Below are 17,676 nucleotides of genomic sequence, written 5' to 3'. Positions count from 1 at the left end.
GTTTTTTCTTTATATGCATATCTTTTTTATAGAAAACACACCCCTCTATTCTCATTCGAAGAAAGAAAAAAAATAGGTTTATTAAATCTCCATCAAATAATTTTAATTGATATATCAAATATTTTTTTTATACTCAATTAATTTAAATCATTCGATTCATCAAAAAAATATCATTTTTTAAAAAATAAAAATTACGTGCATCTCGGTCGCATGCCAAATGCCAATTCAGTTCCATGCGTCCTTAAGCTATTTAGGGCTATGGGCAGATATGAATTCTGCTCCTTGATTTCATCCAGAAGAAAAATGGAAGAGTCGCATAGGGGGGTTGAAAGGTAGCCTAAGATTATTATAACCATATCTTGACTTTTGTACGGTCAGCGAAGACATCAAAAGAGGACTATTAGGAAGGGTATAATATCTATCAAACTAACGGTTGTACGTAAAGTTTCCGGGTCAAGGTGTACTTCACGCAACAGAAAGCCCGGAGCCGGACCAGGTCCCGACGAGCATTTAGACTTTGTAAGAACCCACGAAAGTTCTGATCGACCTGATTGATCTGGTTAGTCCAAGATCCCGATCGAGTAGCTAATGTTAAGCCTCAGGTTCTCCAAATTCGTGCTATGTGTGCTTTTTTTTTTTTTTTTTTTTTTTTTTTTTTAAATGACAATTCATAAATACATCTTGCTAAATCAGAAAAAAGCAAAAAATACAAATGGGGCGGAAGCTCTACTGTGGATGCCCAACGGAGCTTTTCGGAATGCCGTGCAACATAAAAGACGATCCAATCTGCTGCCCTGTTCGTCTTTCGGAAAATATGTACTGCCTGAAACTCATCATCTCCATAGCCAGCCTGTGAGTCTCACGAATAAAAGGATAACCATATCCATACCTGTCCGCATTCTGGATTCAATCTATGTGTGCTTTCATTTCAAGCAACAAATGCCACTATACCTTTGCATTGCAGGAATTTTCATTTTCTTTCATGCATTTGCCGGCCACTTCCTAACATCCCACTGAGCCTGATGGTCTCCCCTTTGGAGGCGACTCATTTGCACGGGCGTCCTGTGGTGGTAAAATGACAGGCCACAGAAGATTCGCACTTTATTAAAGTGGACGAGACGAGACCACGTAAATCTTCCAGTGTGAATCCAGGATCCAAATGCTTCCACTTGGATGGATTTGTTGGTTGTGCATTCAATGAGGTGGTGGAGGTCGGGTGCATGCAAGTCTGCATCCTTTTTGTACATGTTTTCCACCGTATAAAATTGTATAGCCTTTGGGTAGCCCTCGTGTCATTCATTTCGAAGATGAATTGCTCTCCTTGGTCTCATAACATGTTGTCTATCGCACTAAACACAATCTATTTAGATTTTGTAAATAAAAGCTAACCATCCATCTCCAAGATAAATGATGCAACAATTATCCAACGATGTATAACCGTCTATGGTAGAAAATACACGCACTAAAGGCATGCAGGTGCCTTATCCACTTGAAATGTATATGAACTAAGTATTTGAGGACTTTCCCTCTCACCACTTGCATAAAGGTCCGGTGTACCATAGCCTTTCTTAATGGGTCCACTTTATGTGTGCGTGTATTGCTTCTCTTCTGCACATCTCTTTCATCAACCAACAAAAGATTTGGATGTCTTGAGTGTATAAAGCCAAGCATGATTGATCCAGTGTACATCTCTGGTTTGAGTTTGCAAGGTTATCAAAGATGGAATACTAGTAATTTGGGTTTGAGTAATAGATTATCTTTAAAAAAAAACAAGGTAGAGCTTTACGTTACCCCTACAAAACATTTTCATGGAAAAAAAAAATCTACATAATGTATTCCCCAAAACAATAAAATTAAAATGGTGCTTACAAATTCACTTTCCAACATACACTTATGAAAATTACTACTTGTTGAATCACAATCTGCTATCCTCTTACAATCAATTTCACCATCAATCACAAATCAAAATCTTCAAAATATACTGCAATACCTGCGCAAGAAGGAAATGGAATAAAATACTTCTCTCCGTCAGACATTATGCATAATAATTTTATAATCTTATTATTTTCTTTCTTTGCTCATCATCATAACCAATTAATCCATTGCCATGCATGGAACCATCCTATGCTCCACAATCTTTGTTGGCCTAAGCATTGAATCACATAATAAATAATAACAAATTTAGGAACTGTAACTATTCTTGCAAACTAATTCAACCATTATGGGCAATATCGAAGTATTAAGAGAGAGAGGTTGCTGGTAGTAATGATGGTGAAATTTTCCTTTCTTGGTTAAGCTTAAAATATTTATTTTTTATTCTTTGTGTGTTAATTTTCCTTAGCATATGTCAAGTTGTTAACAATTGAAAATATTAGGTCATTCAATCTTTTGCATATTAGTCCATAACTTCTTTTAAATTCTAGCCAGTATGTCACCTGCTGCCGATAACTCTAGAGAAGACGAGGCCTAAGGAGACGGACTGAAGCCTGAAGGTCAAAAAAAAAAAAAAAAAAAAAGAACGACGCGTGCAAATTCCAAGGACGCGGTGCGGGGCATTGGGTAAACGTCGTCGCGCTCGGGACGCGGACCTGACAGCAGGTTTCCCTCGGCTGTTAAATGCCCCACCCACTCCCCCCAACCAGCCTACATATATCCCCGAAGAGCCGAAGCCCATCTCCACCTCCAGCATCCGAGCTTGAGCTTGAAATTAACAGCGCTGGCGCTACTTCCTCTGTCTCTCTCTCTCATGCCCCCAGTCGGCACCGCCACCTCGGCCCCAGCCCGGTCTGGCTCTCCCTCTCGGTCCTCCTTCCCCCCTCGCGGTGGCTCCCCGCTAAAGCCCCACAATCACCCCCGCGCCCTCAAACCCACCCCCATCTCCGCCGCCAACTCCACCACCATCGCCACCAAGACCCACCTCTCCAACCTCGACCGCGTCCTCGTGAAGCAACCATCATCACAGCCGCCTCAACTCACCCATGACGTAGGCCGGGACCACGACCCTAACAAGCCTGATCACCTCGGCGGCGCCACTGCAGCCGGCGGTGGAGGGGGAATTGGGCTTCTCCACGCCCTCAACCTCCCCTCCCTCTTTCCCTTTTTAAGAAAGCCGGCGGCTGACGAGATGTCCCCCCGGAGTCTGACCCACCTCCAGCGCCTCCTCTCCAACTCACCCCGCCCCTCCCCAAAGAGCTCCATCGCCTCCCGATGGCGCCTCTACCACGGCGCCGAAGACTGGTCCGGCCTCCTCGATCCCCTCGACGAGAACCTCCGCCGCGAGCTCCTCCGCTACGGCGACTTCGTCCAGGCGGCCTACCATGCCTTTCACTCCCGCCCCGAGGCCTCCTCCCCCGCCCGCCACCGCCACCTCATCCTCCCCGACCGCTCCTACCGCCCCACCAAGTCCCTCTTCGCCACCTCCTCTCTCAGCATCCACCCCTGGGTCAACTCCTCCGCCCCAGCCCGGATGACCCAGAGCTCCAGCTGGATCGGCTACGTCGCTGTCTGCGACTCCGACCGCGAGATCCGCCGCATGGGCCGCCGCGACATCGTCATCGTCCTCCGCGGCACCGCCACGTGTCTCGAGTGGGCCGAGAACCTCCGCGCCTCCCTCGTCCCCATGGATTCCCCCGACGCCTCCTCCAGCGAAGTCGGACAGCACGTGCCGAAGGTAGCACGGGGGTTCTGGAGCCTCTACAAGACCGCCGGCGAGCAGGTGTCGAGCCTCTCGGCGTCGGTGGTGGAGGAGGTTCGCCGCCTCATGGAGGTCTACAAGGGAGAGGAGCTCAGCATTACGGTGACCGGGCACAGCCTCGGGGCGGCGCTGGCCTTCCTCGTCGCCGACGAGCTCAGCACGTGCGCCCCGAGCGTCCCGCCCATCGCCGTGGTCTCCTTCGGCGGGCCGCGCGTCGGCAACCAGGCCTTCGCGGACCGGATCGAGAAGCACCACGGGGTCAAGGCGCTCAGAATAGTCAACGCCCACGACGTCATCACGAAGGTTCCCGGACTGCCGCTGCCGCACCTGAGGGAGAAGTACGAGCACGTGGGGAGCGAACTGAGGATAAACAGCAGGGACTCGCCGTACCTCCGGCCGGACGCCGGGCCGGCCTGCACCCACGACCTGGAGGCGTACCTCCACCTCGTGGACGGGTTCACGGGGACCGGGAGCCCCTTCCGGTCCAGCGCCAAGCGGAGCTTGGTTCGTTTGCTGGACCAGCAAAGGCGCAATGTGAAGGAGGTCTACGTGAACCGGGCCCGGGAACTCGTGGTCGATCCGACCGCTGCCGTCGTCCGGTCCAACCCGCATGGTTGCCTGGCGAGCCCGACAACGTGACGTCGAGCTGGATGACGATGCGTGGCAACCAGCGACTTTTCTCAACTTGGTGATAAATTACTGAATATTATAAACAAGGCCAGGTCGACCCAGAGGGACGACGGGCCCACGTTAACGTTTGTTGATCAGTGTATATAAAACGCGGGAGCCCAGCAAGGCATCAACGCGCCAAAATTTTTTCCCTCAGCTGATGTTTACGTAACTTCCCTTATCAAATTGCATTGCGTGAATATGAAATTGGTGATTGACTAGCAGCCATAAGCCTTTTTTTTTTTTGAAAATTCTAAAATATTCTTCTATTATGTGGTCTGACTAGCGAAAAGGTTTTTTATTAGAGAATCAAATTGTCGGCACATGAAAAAAAAAAAAAGAAGAAGAAGACTGCAACAAGGCAGCAGTCTTTACCACATGACAGCTGAATCAGTTGTTGCGCATGAGATGAGATGTTGGAAATATTTTACTTAAAAATTATTCTATTTTTAGTTTATAAAAATATTATAAAAAAATAATCTAGATGATTAAAAAGAGCTTGTTTGGTGCTCTAAAAACGTAATTCACCTCTATGTGCATTTCGAAGATATTCCACATTTCGAATATATCGTATCTTTTAGAAAACCAATATTCTTTTTCGAAAAGTCAGAACTTTTCTGAAAGTGGCAGGGCATCTCACAAAAAAATATTTTAAAGTATTTACAACAACTAAAATTCAGATGATAAAAAAAATTATTTTTCTTTTAATTAAAACTCCCACATGAGGTATCTGTTGAGAGGGCCGTCTTTCCTGCCACCTGTGTTTGCGTCAATAGCTACCTCCTCAGCTCTACCTATGCGAATGTCTTGGACTACCCCCGGCCATCGCTTTGCCGTATTAGCCGCAATGGACGGGCTATGAGAGAGCCATCTCTTGGCTCATGAAAACTCCTGAATCAGTCCACGTACAATTTTGTTGGCCAAGTCGGGCTGATCAAATCAAGGTTTTGGTTGGAAGGTTAATTATGAGAATATAGATTAAGTTTCACTCTTACAAGTTACATAGGAATATGGATCTCTCTATGCAATTGGGTCTGGTTAGGCGACCTAAAAGTTAGAGTCGGTTTCAGGTTGGATCGAGTCACACAATCTATCAACCCGAACATGAATTGACCTCAAATCGAGTTGGCAATATTCAATCGCAACCTAATCCAAATTAAGTATATCCGAACTTCACATTTCAGGTTGATTTCAGGTTTTTCATCTTTATTGACACCCCTACCACAGCATTTCAGAGTTTTTGCTACTTTGTTAGGGTGAGTGCTCTCTTTTACCTTCCCATGACAAGGCACAAATTGAGAATCCTACGGAGTCAAGTTATTTCCTCATCTAGGTTAATAACGAAAATTTCATTTTCTAAATTAACCTCATAAACCAATTTAATCCACCCATAATGTTTCTGTTCTTTTTCTTTGAATTAATAATGTCAACTTAGATAGAAGTTTTATTTAAACTTTAGCAGACTATCAGCACAAGCTTGCCTCCCACTATAATTGATCCATCCTCTCATCGGTCATGTCTAATTCTTCTTCTTCTTTTTGTTATTTGTCTATTACAGGATGAGGAAGACAAGATCGATAAAGCTGGAGACATTTTTAACTTATAAAATTTAGGATGATGGATTGGCTCGGATCATTCATAAGAACTTTGTGCTCTAGGATTTATTATTTTTTTAAACAGATGGTGCATAATGTGACAATCATATTTAATACATCAAAAATTCCTTTGCGCAAAAGATGTGTTTTGCTTAGACATTAATCTAACTATATAATATATAAACTGCCGTGCTTGACCAAACATGTCCTCACCAACCAACCCTTTTTTGGGGGTTAATAAATTTGTGTGTATGTGCCTACATACACACATGCATACAAAAGAGCCTGAATAACACACTAGAATCACAGTATTCTTCCGAGTGAATCAGCAATAACTATTAGTGTTAAAAAAATATATATGCAGCATAAAAATAGTCTTATTGTGTGAAGCCCTCCATTTGAACTCGATCAAGGGACAGATATCCATGGTTCACTTGCACGTATGCAACTAGTTGCACCTATCTCAAATAACTAGCTATTAAGAAGCACCTGCTCCTCGGCGATATATGGTGGCTAGTGAGGGGATGTGATATCTTTCAGATCGTTCATATGTATCGGAAGACGAACAGAGCGGTCGACTAGATCGCCTCCTATGCTACCCAGTACATTGAAGAGGTTTTCTGGACACGGGAGGTCGAGGTTCCTTTAGCATTAAGTAGTATTCTTTCTTTTGATAGTACTGGTCATACTCACACAAAATTAGTGTGAGCAACCGATGTACCATCAAAAAAAAAAAAAAAAAAAGAAGAAAAAGACGCATCCATCTAAGATGCCAATTGAATCATGCCACTTTAATCCAGCCTATTTTCAGCTCAGCTTCTTCAAAAAGTTTTACAATGGAGGTCCCACACCACCACCACGAGTCGAACTCGGGCTAGTAGATGCAGAGTCCAATGTCCCGACAACTAGACCATGGAACCAACACATTGGCACCAAAAAATCGAACCATGAAAGGACCCAAACAGACCCAAAATCTCGTTTGCCGATTTCGAATCTACCGCAGCGAAGAGAAGCCCAGCCAATATCCCTCTGTCGGTTGAGGGAATCCCATGATCCAAGTTTTCACGTAATTGTGTCCGTCCGTAGGCTCGGAGTCCATCGCAGCTACGGCATCGAGGAGTCGCCCATTCAGTGGATCCCTGGTCTCTTCGAGGGAGAGGAGCGGGCTATTCGACGGCAGAGCTCAGCGGGTCTCGCCACCAGGTAATGGTTTCAGAACCAAGCTCAGATCGATCGAAAGCGAGGGTTTTATCGCTTATGTTTGGGTGGTTTCCTGATTGTCTAGGGTTTTCGTGCTTGTAATCTCGTTCGGCTGTTCTTCCATGGTGCTTCCGATTAGAGTATCTACTTTTTCCTTTTTTCAATTTTTTTCTTATTTATTCGTTCCGTAATGCAATTGCTACCGCGTGTGGCATCGGGTGATTCGAATTCTTGTTCCTTTTATCGTCTGTTGCATCAATGTTTATAGCTGAATATATTACAGTTCTTCTTTTTCCGTTGAAATCTTTGGGTAAGATCAATGCTTCGATGCAGATCAAGTTCCTGGTATTCTACTTGGTTTGGACAGGTGCTTATAGGATTGTCAGTTGTTGGAAGTCGATTTGGCAGATCGTGGTTTTAAAATTGAAAGTAGAGAGCGAATTTTGATATGAAAGGGTGAAGGATTGGAATTTAATTTGGAAGAAGAGAGAAGATACGGTTGCAAGATGGTGAATAATCATTACTTATGATATTTATATATGCTGGAAAAATGTTTATTTATTTTTTCTGGAAAATGGATGTTTGCGTCTATAACTGTTTTTCTTCATAGATAGAAAAGAACTGGATTTGGGTAATTTTGATTGCTCAGAAAAAGATATGGAAGTTTATTTTTTGTCACCAAACAGTGTGTTGATGTGCCAACATAGAGCTCTGCTGCTCCTATGCTCACATGGTTTGAAGCTTACAATGTCTATATGCAACATGAAAAAATGTACTAAGGTTTAAAAATAACATCTGTAGTATAATGGTTTCAGAGGTTTGCCGTTTTGCTTTTTATGTACATAAGGGTCTTTAAATAATTGCAATTGTTTGCCATTTTCACAACTCATCTGCATGATATAATTTCTTTTAGACTCAAAATCTCCTTGCAACATTGAAAAGATGACCTTTTATGGGATAAAACGTGGTCTAATAAACATATTTTATTTTTCGATGATTTCTTGTCATAACAGCTACTAAAAGCCACTATTTTGGATTTTAAAAAAACCAATCCAAGACAGAATTGGTCAAATGACGATTGATTTCAGAAGTCCATTATTTGGTGATATTACTGCTGTAGAAACGCTTGCAGTCAACCTCAAAATCAGATTTGGAGGGTTTTCAGAAAAGTGCTCAAAGAGCTAGTTTCATTTTAGCAATTATCAACTTGAGTTAAAATTTACACCTCAGTTTTACATTAGATCTGTGGATGGAATATTATATTATTTCAGCACACAACAGTTTTAGTTGGTTGAAGAAATGGAATCTCTTAAGAGAAAAATAAGGGGAGGATCACAGCAATGGCATAAGATTGAAGACATTGAATATGCACGAGTCTCCTTCATCTAGGCAATTAAAGGTAACTTCCTAGAATAGTGGGCAGTGTTACAATTTGTTGATAGCAGGTCTCTATGATTCCGATTTTCTATGAAAATGGAAAAAAAGGAAATTTAGGAGAAAAAGAAAGAAAAAGGAGCAGATAACATAATGAGACAATAATAGTGCATTTTATGCCTTATTCAAGTGGTATGTTGTATTTTGTACATTTCAGAGATTAGCTTTCTTGATGTTGGACTTGATATTGGAAGTTTTAATAGCTCTGGTACTTCCTTGATGTAGAATTTTTACTGGGCAAAACATGACTTCTCTTTTTGGTGATTATAATTTGATTTGTTTGTTCATTTGTTGTCTCTTTTGAAGCTTGCATCAAAATTATTGTGTGAAAAATGCTAAAGGCCATCCCTCCAATTATTAATCGGGTCATCAGCAATACGTGACAGTTGTGATTGATGGAACAATACCGGAGGCCCCACCTTGCAACATCTACTCCCTTGTATTGCACCAATGGCCAACTGCCATGTAGGACAGCTGATCTGAGTAGTGAGTTGGAGGGGTGATCTTTAGCAGTACTCCCATTGCATAGGACATAAAGGAGGGGAGATGGAGGAAATATAATGTGGTCGGTCAGTGTGATATACAATTTCTGTTCCATACTGCTGACTGAGAAGAGGGAAATGACGAAAGTTCCTCAGTTCAGGATTCCGTTGACTATTGGTAGAACGGAAACCCCAACAGCTGTTCACCTTGCAGCAGCCCCCTCTAACTTGCTGCATGAACATTGCCCATGCCCAGCTTTTAATTGACAGATGCCGAGACTGGCCAAGACTTTTTGGTGGCTGTTTCATTTTCTGCTTTTGTACAAGCAATGGATGTTCATTTAATGAAGTTGGAGCTAACCTTTATGTGTTTTCTTCTTTCATGAAGCAGAGAGGTTCTTGCTGTACAGATTAAAATCTTGACTATTATACATCATCTTTGTTTAGATGCTGGAAGAACATTTTGTTTCTTGCATTAATGTATTCAAAAACATGAACTTACAATTTGTAGCTCACACACTGCATGAGTCATCTTCAATACTTCATTTGACAACCACATTTGCTTTTAATTTTACTGTGTTGTCAAATAATTCTCAGATTGTGCGTTTTGCCCCTTTATCAATTTCTTATTGGAAGAGGAATTATCAAATTCATTGTTGAGATGCTTGTGCTCAATTGATGTGTCGGCTTGAGCATTAGCTTTGCAAGAACAAATTATAATGTACCCTAAGGTGCAAAATACCCACATGTCCATGACATGCACTAGGAGATTGCTCAAGCTTGCTGAATATACTTCATTGTATAAGTAGTTTTGGTTATAGCTATCTAGATAAAGCTTCCTGATATTCAACGAACTCTAAATTTTTAAGTAAATATCCTTTTCTGTTATGATCATAATTTCATCAACTGGCTTGGATAAAGTGTTCCTGTCTTTGCTAGATCTGTTACGTTCTGTTATGAGAAACCTATACATCAAAGTTGGGCATGTTTCATTCGTCACAGGGATGTTATTATGGTTGTAATTATGCTTTCTAGAAATCTTTGTATGGAATGAGTCACTATGTGGGCAGCAAATGTTGGCCTTATCTGACAAAGGCTATTTCTGGCCTGGAATTGATGTAACTAGATATGTAGGATGATGTGATAATTAAGAGTCTGGGAGTGTCATCCATTAGATATCCCCCACGCATGCAGTGATTGCGAGGTAGAGAAAGGAATTGAAGAAGAGTCTGGAGAAATGAACAGATGCTGTTGCCTGCCCTATACAAAGATTCTTAAGTTATTGGATTCCATCTAAATTTGTGATTCTAGTATTCTGAAAATGTTGGGATTGTGGGACCTAAAATTTTTGTTATCGTAGGACCTGTAAACCACCATGTTTTCATCATGGTGGCTGGAACTCGTAATATCAGGACTAGAAGAACCAAACCTTGCAATTTCTATCCTTCTTCATAAGTCTCAACACCCACACATATAATGACCAGTTAAGGATGGGAAATGATATTATCAATTAGGAGTGCGACTTGAGTGGGTTTGGTTGGATTAAAGGCTGACAATACCTTAATTTCTAAGGTGCCAAACCCTCACTTAACCAACCCAACTTAGAGATCCATCAGTGAGATCCAAAGCCGACCAGATTCCATAATTTCTAACCCGAACATAATTAGGGTTTAGTAAAGCTAGGTCAGGCAGTGTTGGGTTAGGTTTGTTCAATTTGATGAGCTGCGTTATGTTGGGCCATGTTAGCTTGCATTGCTTAAATGTTGGGTTGAGTTTGCAAGAAATTTGTCTATTCAGTTTGATTTGGGTCGAGAGAAAAGGGAATTAGAATTGGGTTTTAGTTCAAGTTGCCTTGCATTGCATGATCCTTCTACATGAACCCAATCTGACCTTTTGATGTTTATCAAACACAAAAACAACCAAAGATAGGAATATATGAACCCATCCTAACCCAAATTATGGATTGGTTCTGATTAGGTTCAGGTGAATGTAGCTAGGTCACAGTGCTATCCCGAACAATACAAAATATACCAAACTTTCTGTATTTGTGCTACTTTGGCATAAAATTTGCAAGCAGCAATACAAATAAACACTATGCAACTTGGACAATCTTCTTTCGATGATCACATACACATAAATGAACAATCTTGAAGTATCTCTTATCCTTTTCACCTTTTCACTTTTAAGTGCCACAGTTATGCATGAAGCAAAGAAGAAAAGAGTATTAAAAGGCCAATCTTTAGTTGTTCTATACCATGCAAAAGTTCCATAATAATCTTTATATGTAGGAAGAATGGAGGGTTTATTGAGGGAAGTGAGAGGAAGTAAAAGAGATACACACATGTTCTGCCTTTGCTTTATTTGCTATATACTGATATGGTTGACTAAGTATGAGAAAGTGATCAAAATACCTGTACTCACTTAGTAAGTCATGTTTTCCCCCCTCTATCTTTTTCTCTAATTATTGTCTTATTGGCCAACAGTAAATAACTGAAACACCGTAAACCTGATCAGCTTCATTTTCTACAACTGCATTGGTGTTCTAACAAACTTCGGTTGCGTGAATCTTTTATGGGCACTGCATATTTGATTATCTCGGTATCATGGAAAACTGTTCTTGCTTTGTACTTCTTTCTACCAGGCATTAATATGGTTAAACCATGCTTTCTTTTTGATGATAATTACATGGGGTGTTGAGCTTTTTGGTGCTTATTATGTACGTGTTGAAATTTTGCTATAGCTGACTTGTCTTTTTGTTGTTTTTGACAGCGTGGCAAGTTTGAGATGGAAGATAGAATCAGTACTCTTCCAAGTAATATAATCGAAGCCATTCTCTTGCGTCTGCCTATAGCAGATGCTGTTAGGTCAAGTGTCTTATCAAGTAGATGGAGATACGAGTGGAGTACAATTCCACATCTCATATTTGACAAGCACAGTGTCCCATTATCTTTACATTACAAACTTGACAAAATTGTGGATCAAGTTCTTTTACTTCATAGCGGGCCGATTCACAAGTTTGTTTTTGATGGCTCTGCCTGCTTAGAAGATTGTTCAGTTGTAAATCGATGGATAACTGTTCTATCTAGAAATAGCCTCAAGGAGTTGGTTCTTAGATTTTGTCCTGACAGGATTTACAAATTACCTTCTACTCTCTTTTTTTGTAAAGGAATAGTTATTTTAGAGTTGCATGATTGTGAATTTAGGCTTCCTCGAGTTTTTGAAGGTTTTGGCAGCCTGTGTACCCTCAGCCTTGAAAATGTTGTCATTTCAGACAACGATTTTGCAACGCTCATCTCCAAATGTTCACTTCTAGAGAAGGTTGCCTTTATGGATTTCTATGGTTGCAGCTGTCTTAGATTTAATGCTCCCAATCTCCGAGAATTGATAATTGATGGTTTATTTGAAGATATCTATCTTGAGAACACCCCAGATCTGGCTATCTTATCAGTTGGTTTGGATGATGCTGATGATCTTGATGATGAAGGAGATTCTGATAATGAAGATCTAGAAAATAAGGAACATTACAATTTCATGACCTCTCTTAATGCTGTGCTAAAAATTGAGAATTTGTCTTTGCGTCATAACATGTTAGAGGTAATTGACTTCCACTGTTTCTGCTGTTTATTTTGTTTTATTTTATTTTTTTCTTTACAAGAATTGCTAATGCTTTTCTGCTGTATTTGTAGCTCTTGGCTGGAGATAGTTTGTTAGATAGGCTTCCCACTTACAGTTATTTAAAGAAATTATACTTAACCTGTGTTAATTTTGAAGACACAAAGCATATTGCAATCCTCCGGTGCTTGTTTCGAAGTGCCCCTGTCCTAGAAGAGCTCACCATAGAGGTAGACAGTTCTAATGTAATTGTTCTTAAAAATGTCACAGACTAAACTAGTTGTTCTGCTTGTTATAATCATGCTGTCTAATCTCTCTTTGATGCATGTGTTAGGCTGATTCTGTTGACTCGAGTAATCCTGCTGCAAGCTTTTGGGAGGGCAAAGAATGTGCTGATTTCAGGTTCAATCATCTCCGGTATCTTACGGTGACTGAAATTTTGGGTGTAGGACCTGAAATGGAGCTCATCGAGTTTGTGCTTGCTAATTCTCCAGTGCTTGAGACATTATTTATTAGGCTAGACAATGATGTCTGTGATGAAGTAAAAATCTACAAACAGATTATGCGGTTCCGAAGGGCATCTACAAGAGCTGAAATCATTAACTTGGACTGAGGAGTACTTTAATTACTGATCTGTTCAAAAAAACTAGAAAATATATAGCAGTGTAGAAGGGTGGACGTCAGGGCTTTCATTATAAGCATAAACGTTGTTATTGTTTGTCAGTCAGAAATATGGGTCTTTTAATACATTTTCATATTTCTGTTGAAAATGCTCTCTTCCATTGCATATGAAAAGAAACTGAATGTTTTCATCTTTATGCACCACTAGTCCATAATCAATTTGATTATTGAATTATGTTTTCATATATGTATGTATGTATATCAATGGAACAGATATTTCAATATTGACATGTGAGCTTCTCTGTGGTATGTTTTGGTGGACCTTTTTATGCAAAAGCCTTGGGGCTGCAAGTGGGCTGGGCCATGCCTAAACCCAGTCCGATTTTTTGGGCTTTGGGCCAAGCTTTGATCCAACAATTATTGGATAATCCCGGCCAAAGCCTGACCTGAATCTGATTGGGCTGGCCCAAATTATCCATTTTGGCCAAAAATAGGTCCGGCCCGATTGAAGTTTAATATTGCATAATATTGCTTCACAAGTTAATGAGCTAGTTAAAAATTTGGCCCCCTTCTATAACACAAGTTACATTATTCTCAGTTAAATTCATTTTAATTTGTCATTTACTTTTTCATTATTTTTTCTATATACAAAAATAAATTATTTCGGGCCTGAATTCGGGCTCTGTTTCAGGTCTTGTTCATGCTCGGGCTGAGCTCGAGCTGGGCTAATAACATACTTGAGCATGGCCCAAAAAATAAATGGGCTCTATATTTAAGCCCAAATCTGATCTGAATTTTTCAGGACTAGCCCGAAGCCCGACCTAAAGGCCGCCCGGCCTGATGGACTTTGGGCCGGTCTGAGCCCATCTCTGGCCCTAATTACTGTAACTCAACTATCAAAATATGTGTGTCCTATGGAGCTGTCAAATGGCACTCAACCATTGTTTCTGATGAATGATTTGGATTTTGATTGGCAAATTTAAAATTTTATCGACATGCAGGCTTGAAAATTTATATTGGAATGTCCTGTAATCTCGTATCAACGTAGGCACCATTCTCAGACCATCTACCAGCTTCAAACTCGTTGAATGAAACTGTCCGTTCCTTTTTCCGGAAGGAACTCAAAATGGGAAGCAGCCCAGGACACGCTGGTTCTATTTTGTTATTTCTAGTTCCTTCTTAGAAATTCGTATAATGCAATGAAAGAGAAAAACCTTGTATCTTCGATTGGATCATTTCCCATACACAGCAATATAATTGGCTGGGAATAAAGTTGCTCAAAATCATAGCATTGATCCATTAAATCTACCATGGAAGTAGATTGTGAAAAACCCTCCAACTTCCTCGTGCTATAAACCGGTTTCCCACATCTCTCGTTTTCTTTTTCCCTAATTCCTTGGCCCTCCTCTTCCCCCTCTCACAGTTCACATCCTGCGAGTGTAGATGCGGCCAATAAAATCAGAAAATAACAAAGCAGATAAGGAGCCCGACACCCTATCGCACTTTACCTCCACGTGCCGAAAAACTAAAACCCACAACTAATCTCGAGATCATGAGCACTCGTGAGCTGCTCGGAATCGAGCCCCTCGAGCTCAAATTTCCATGTAATCTCTCATCCCCCTTTTCCCTTGTTCTCGATTCCTCTACAAATCTTTCCTAGGGTTTGGATTATTTCTAACCTTTTCCAAGCTTGACTCAGCTGTCGATCGCAACCCACGCTGCTCCTTCGGAATTTCCCCAGCTTCGGGTCGGATCTGACCGGATACGGATCCACCCAACCTAGCTGTCCACGCCGATATGATCGGCTACGGATCCACCCAACCTAGTTGTCCGACTTCCTGATTCGCTATAAAACGATTCGCGCCCCCAAGAAATCTCGTTCTCTCCTCTCCTCTCCTCCCCCGAAGGAAAAAATATAAAATCCTCCGAGCTGCTTCTTCTCTTCTTCCTTTCCCTTCCAGGAGACTCCTGCGTTCTCTTCTCCTGTTTCTTTACTCTCAACCGTTCTCCTTCCTATTTCTTGATGCCAATAAGTGGTTTTCTTGATGCTAAAATGTATCCTAAGAGTCTTCTGATCCTCCCCACGATCATGTTCGCTTTATTGCACCGCCGGAAAAACATTGGATCGAAACCTAGGGTTTCATCGGTGACTCGTGGAAAAAAGAGAAGGGCGAAGACTGGTTATGGCTAAGGTAAATTCTTGTGTTATTGACGTTCTTTTTTTTTTTCCTTTGACCTTTTCTCTCGGAAGAAGGTCATTTATTTTTTATGTACTCTATTATTTTCTCCTTGATTGGTTCTTTTGTTCCTGCTTTGATGAATCTTGAATATTTGCAATGCCTTAATTTTCATAGAGAATCAGATGCTCTATGGGTTTGGTTGTTCCTAGGATATATATGCCATGTTCCAATAGAAGGTTATATTATGAATCTTGCCTAAGAACAGATTTTAATTTGAGTAATGCCATAAATCTCTTGTATCTTTGTCAAGATATATACTCGCCCTTTCAAAGTTTATCTTTGTCAGAAAATATACTCACCCGAAATTTCTGTTTATATGGTGGTGCTTCACCCTTAACCGAAATTAGATTGGTGCTGAACTGGTTTCATAGCTGGGATTCATCTATTTTTTTTGGCGGTTATATGGTGATTCTTTTCATCATAATTGTAGGAAAAAATGAAATCTGATACTAAAATTTGATAGCAAGTCTTTTGGAAAATCTGAAAATCCTTATATTGGCTACAATCTTCCAAGCATCAAGAAGAACTTGGTTAAACACTAGGATTAGTATTTAAGATGTTGTAAACTGCTGGAGGTGTTGGCGTTAGATGATGTTTGAGTCATTCAACTCACCTCATTTATGTTGTCCTGTTTTTCAAATAAAGGTCAAATTACTGTCAGGCAGTAGTTGCCATGCACCCATATTTTAACAAATTTCTGTAATCCGGATTATGGAGACCTTGGAGCATATTGTAACGTTTTTGTATTAGAACATTTTTAAATTATCAAAAATGGTTTATTCATTTATCTATTTATTTATTTTTGTTTCTTATATGTCTCATCACCATCCATCAACCTTGATACTTGTCCCCTAGGAGAGAAGAGATGTATGTAGAGATGTGGAGCAACAAAAGTATGTGTGTCCCGTGTAATATTGGACAAGGAGCATCTTTTGATGTATGTTGCGGGTTAGGTTTGAGGCTTTGGATCAAAAGTTGGTTTAGTAGATTGAGAGCCAAAATGATAGTAGTCTCCTAGCACCTAGACTAAATGAAATGGTAATTTGACTACACGCTAGTCTAGCCTTGTAGATGGCATAGCTAGAGACAATATATCTTGTAGCTTTCAACTTTTGCTCTCTCCAAATCATTCTTGATGGATGAAAACACTTGTGGCAATGGAGGTAGTGAGGCAGAGAGATTTGTATTGGGTGTTCCAAGAGTAATGGAAGACCAAACAATTTGGCATATGGTTAGGGATGGAAATGAGTTGGGTCTGGGCTATACCTATGCAGGATTAGAATCTAATGCTGAAAAAAATGAACAAGCTTGAAAAAATATGAATAATTTTATTGGAAATATGGATATGGCTTTGCTTCAAAAATGGATGTGGAGATCTTGGAGAGCAATAGCTTTTCCATAGTTAATATTTTAAGGTAAGGTTTTTATAGGAGGTAATTGGATGTGCAATCTTGGTGTAATTCACTATAAGGATCTTTTTGTTTAAAAGGGAGGAAAATCTTTAGAATAAGAAGCTTCCAATCATGTTTCCTATAGAAGAGAAAATTACAAAATTACTAATTCTGCACAAATACTTGAATTTCAAAATGCGAGGATTGTTAAATTTTTTGGATAATTCAATTTTTTGATGGGGATAAAAAAAAGCTTTGTGTGGACCCGTGTGGGCGTGTTTTTAGTTCCACACCAGTTGTGCGCTAGGAAGATCTTGGGTACTTACTTAAGGCTAAGTAAGGAAGGTGGACTTGTCCCAAACCATTCGGCTTAGGGCATACTGAGCCATCATGGCAGCAAATCGGGACGGTCTTGACAATAAAATCAAAAAACCGACGAGCGGTGAGAGAGGGAGAAAGAAAGATAGGAAGAGAGAGAGGGGGAGAGGGCGACAGTGAGCAGTGGCCATCGGAACAGGACCGAGGGAGAGGAGCAGGACCGAGGGAGAGGAGAGAGAGGGCTTTTGAAGCCCTCTCTCCATGTTTTGGAATAGGGGTGGAGCCTCTTTTTCTTTTTTTCTTTTTTATTTAAGTGACGTCGGTAGTTATTGCCGATTTCACTTTTTTTTTTCAAAATTTTTGAAGTAAAATCGACAACGCCTGTTTGAAAGAAAACAGGAGTTTCGGCACTTGTTCCAA

The 17,676-nt window shown here is 40.8% G+C and overlaps 3 protein-coding genes across 9 annotated transcripts in view; all 3 read left to right on the top strand.

Annotated features, from left to right (window-relative positions):
- The first annotated feature begins 2,553 nt into the window (after nt 1–2,553).
- Nucleotides 2,554–4,587, top strand: PLA-I{BETA]2 (alpha/beta-Hydrolases superfamily protein). The gene has a single exon (XM_008800585.6). It carries the CDS (start codon nt 2,747–2,749, stop codon nt 4,331–4,333), a length of 1,587 nt encoding a protein of 528 aa, XP_008798807.4. The 5' UTR covers nt 2,554–2,746; the 3' UTR covers nt 4,334–4,587.
- A 2,370-nt stretch (nt 4,588–6,957) lies between these two features.
- On the top strand, nt 6,958–13,597 carry LOC103713595 (F-box/FBD/LRR-repeat protein At1g13570-like). Of its 4 annotated transcripts, XM_008800581.5 has the most exons (5): nt 6,958–7,161; nt 7,244–7,298; nt 11,844–12,668; nt 12,761–12,916; nt 13,021–13,597. In XM_008800581.5, the coding sequence occupies exons 2-5, from the start codon at nt 7,281–7,283 to the stop codon at nt 13,297–13,299; spliced, it is 1,278 nt and encodes a 425-aa protein (XP_008798803.3). In that variant the 5' UTR covers nt 6,958–7,161; nt 7,244–7,280; the 3' UTR covers nt 13,300–13,597. The 4 variants fall into 4 exon arrangements, with proteins under 4 accessions (XP_008798803.3, XP_008798805.3, XP_088574866.2 ...); XM_008800583.5 differs by lacking the exon at nt 7,244–7,298 and having other exon boundaries at nt 7,008–7,161; XM_088718740.2 differs by lacking the exon at nt 7,244–7,298 and having other exon boundaries at nt 7,057–7,161; nt 8,899–12,668.
- Nucleotides 13,598–15,185: 1,588 nt separating this feature from the next.
- LOC103713594 (protein ENHANCED DOWNY MILDEW 2-like) overlaps nt 15,186–17,676 on the top strand; it is a 33,086-nt gene continuing 30,595 nt past the window's right edge. For 2 of the 4 annotated variants that reach the window (XM_017844401.4, XM_008800579.4), the window contains exon 1: nt 15,186–15,499. In XM_017844401.4, coding sequence (XP_017699890.1) covers nt 15,491–15,499 — 9 coding nt within the window. In that variant the 5' untranslated portion in view covers nt 15,186–15,490. The remainder of the gene's footprint in view (nt 15,500–17,676) is intronic. The other 2 variants (XM_088718738.1, XM_088718736.1) reach the window with 2 other exon arrangements.

This window comes from Phoenix dactylifera, chromosome 3, assembly GCF_051530095.1.
Source record: "Phoenix dactylifera cultivar Ajwa chromosome 3, Ajwa_hap1_PhDact_Kaust_v1.1, whole genome shotgun sequence".
Lineage (NCBI taxonomy): Eukaryota > Viridiplantae > Streptophyta > Magnoliopsida > Arecales > Arecaceae > Phoenix > Phoenix dactylifera.
Note: the sequence above shows the minus strand (reverse complement) of the source record. Positions and strands in the feature narration are given on the sequence as shown.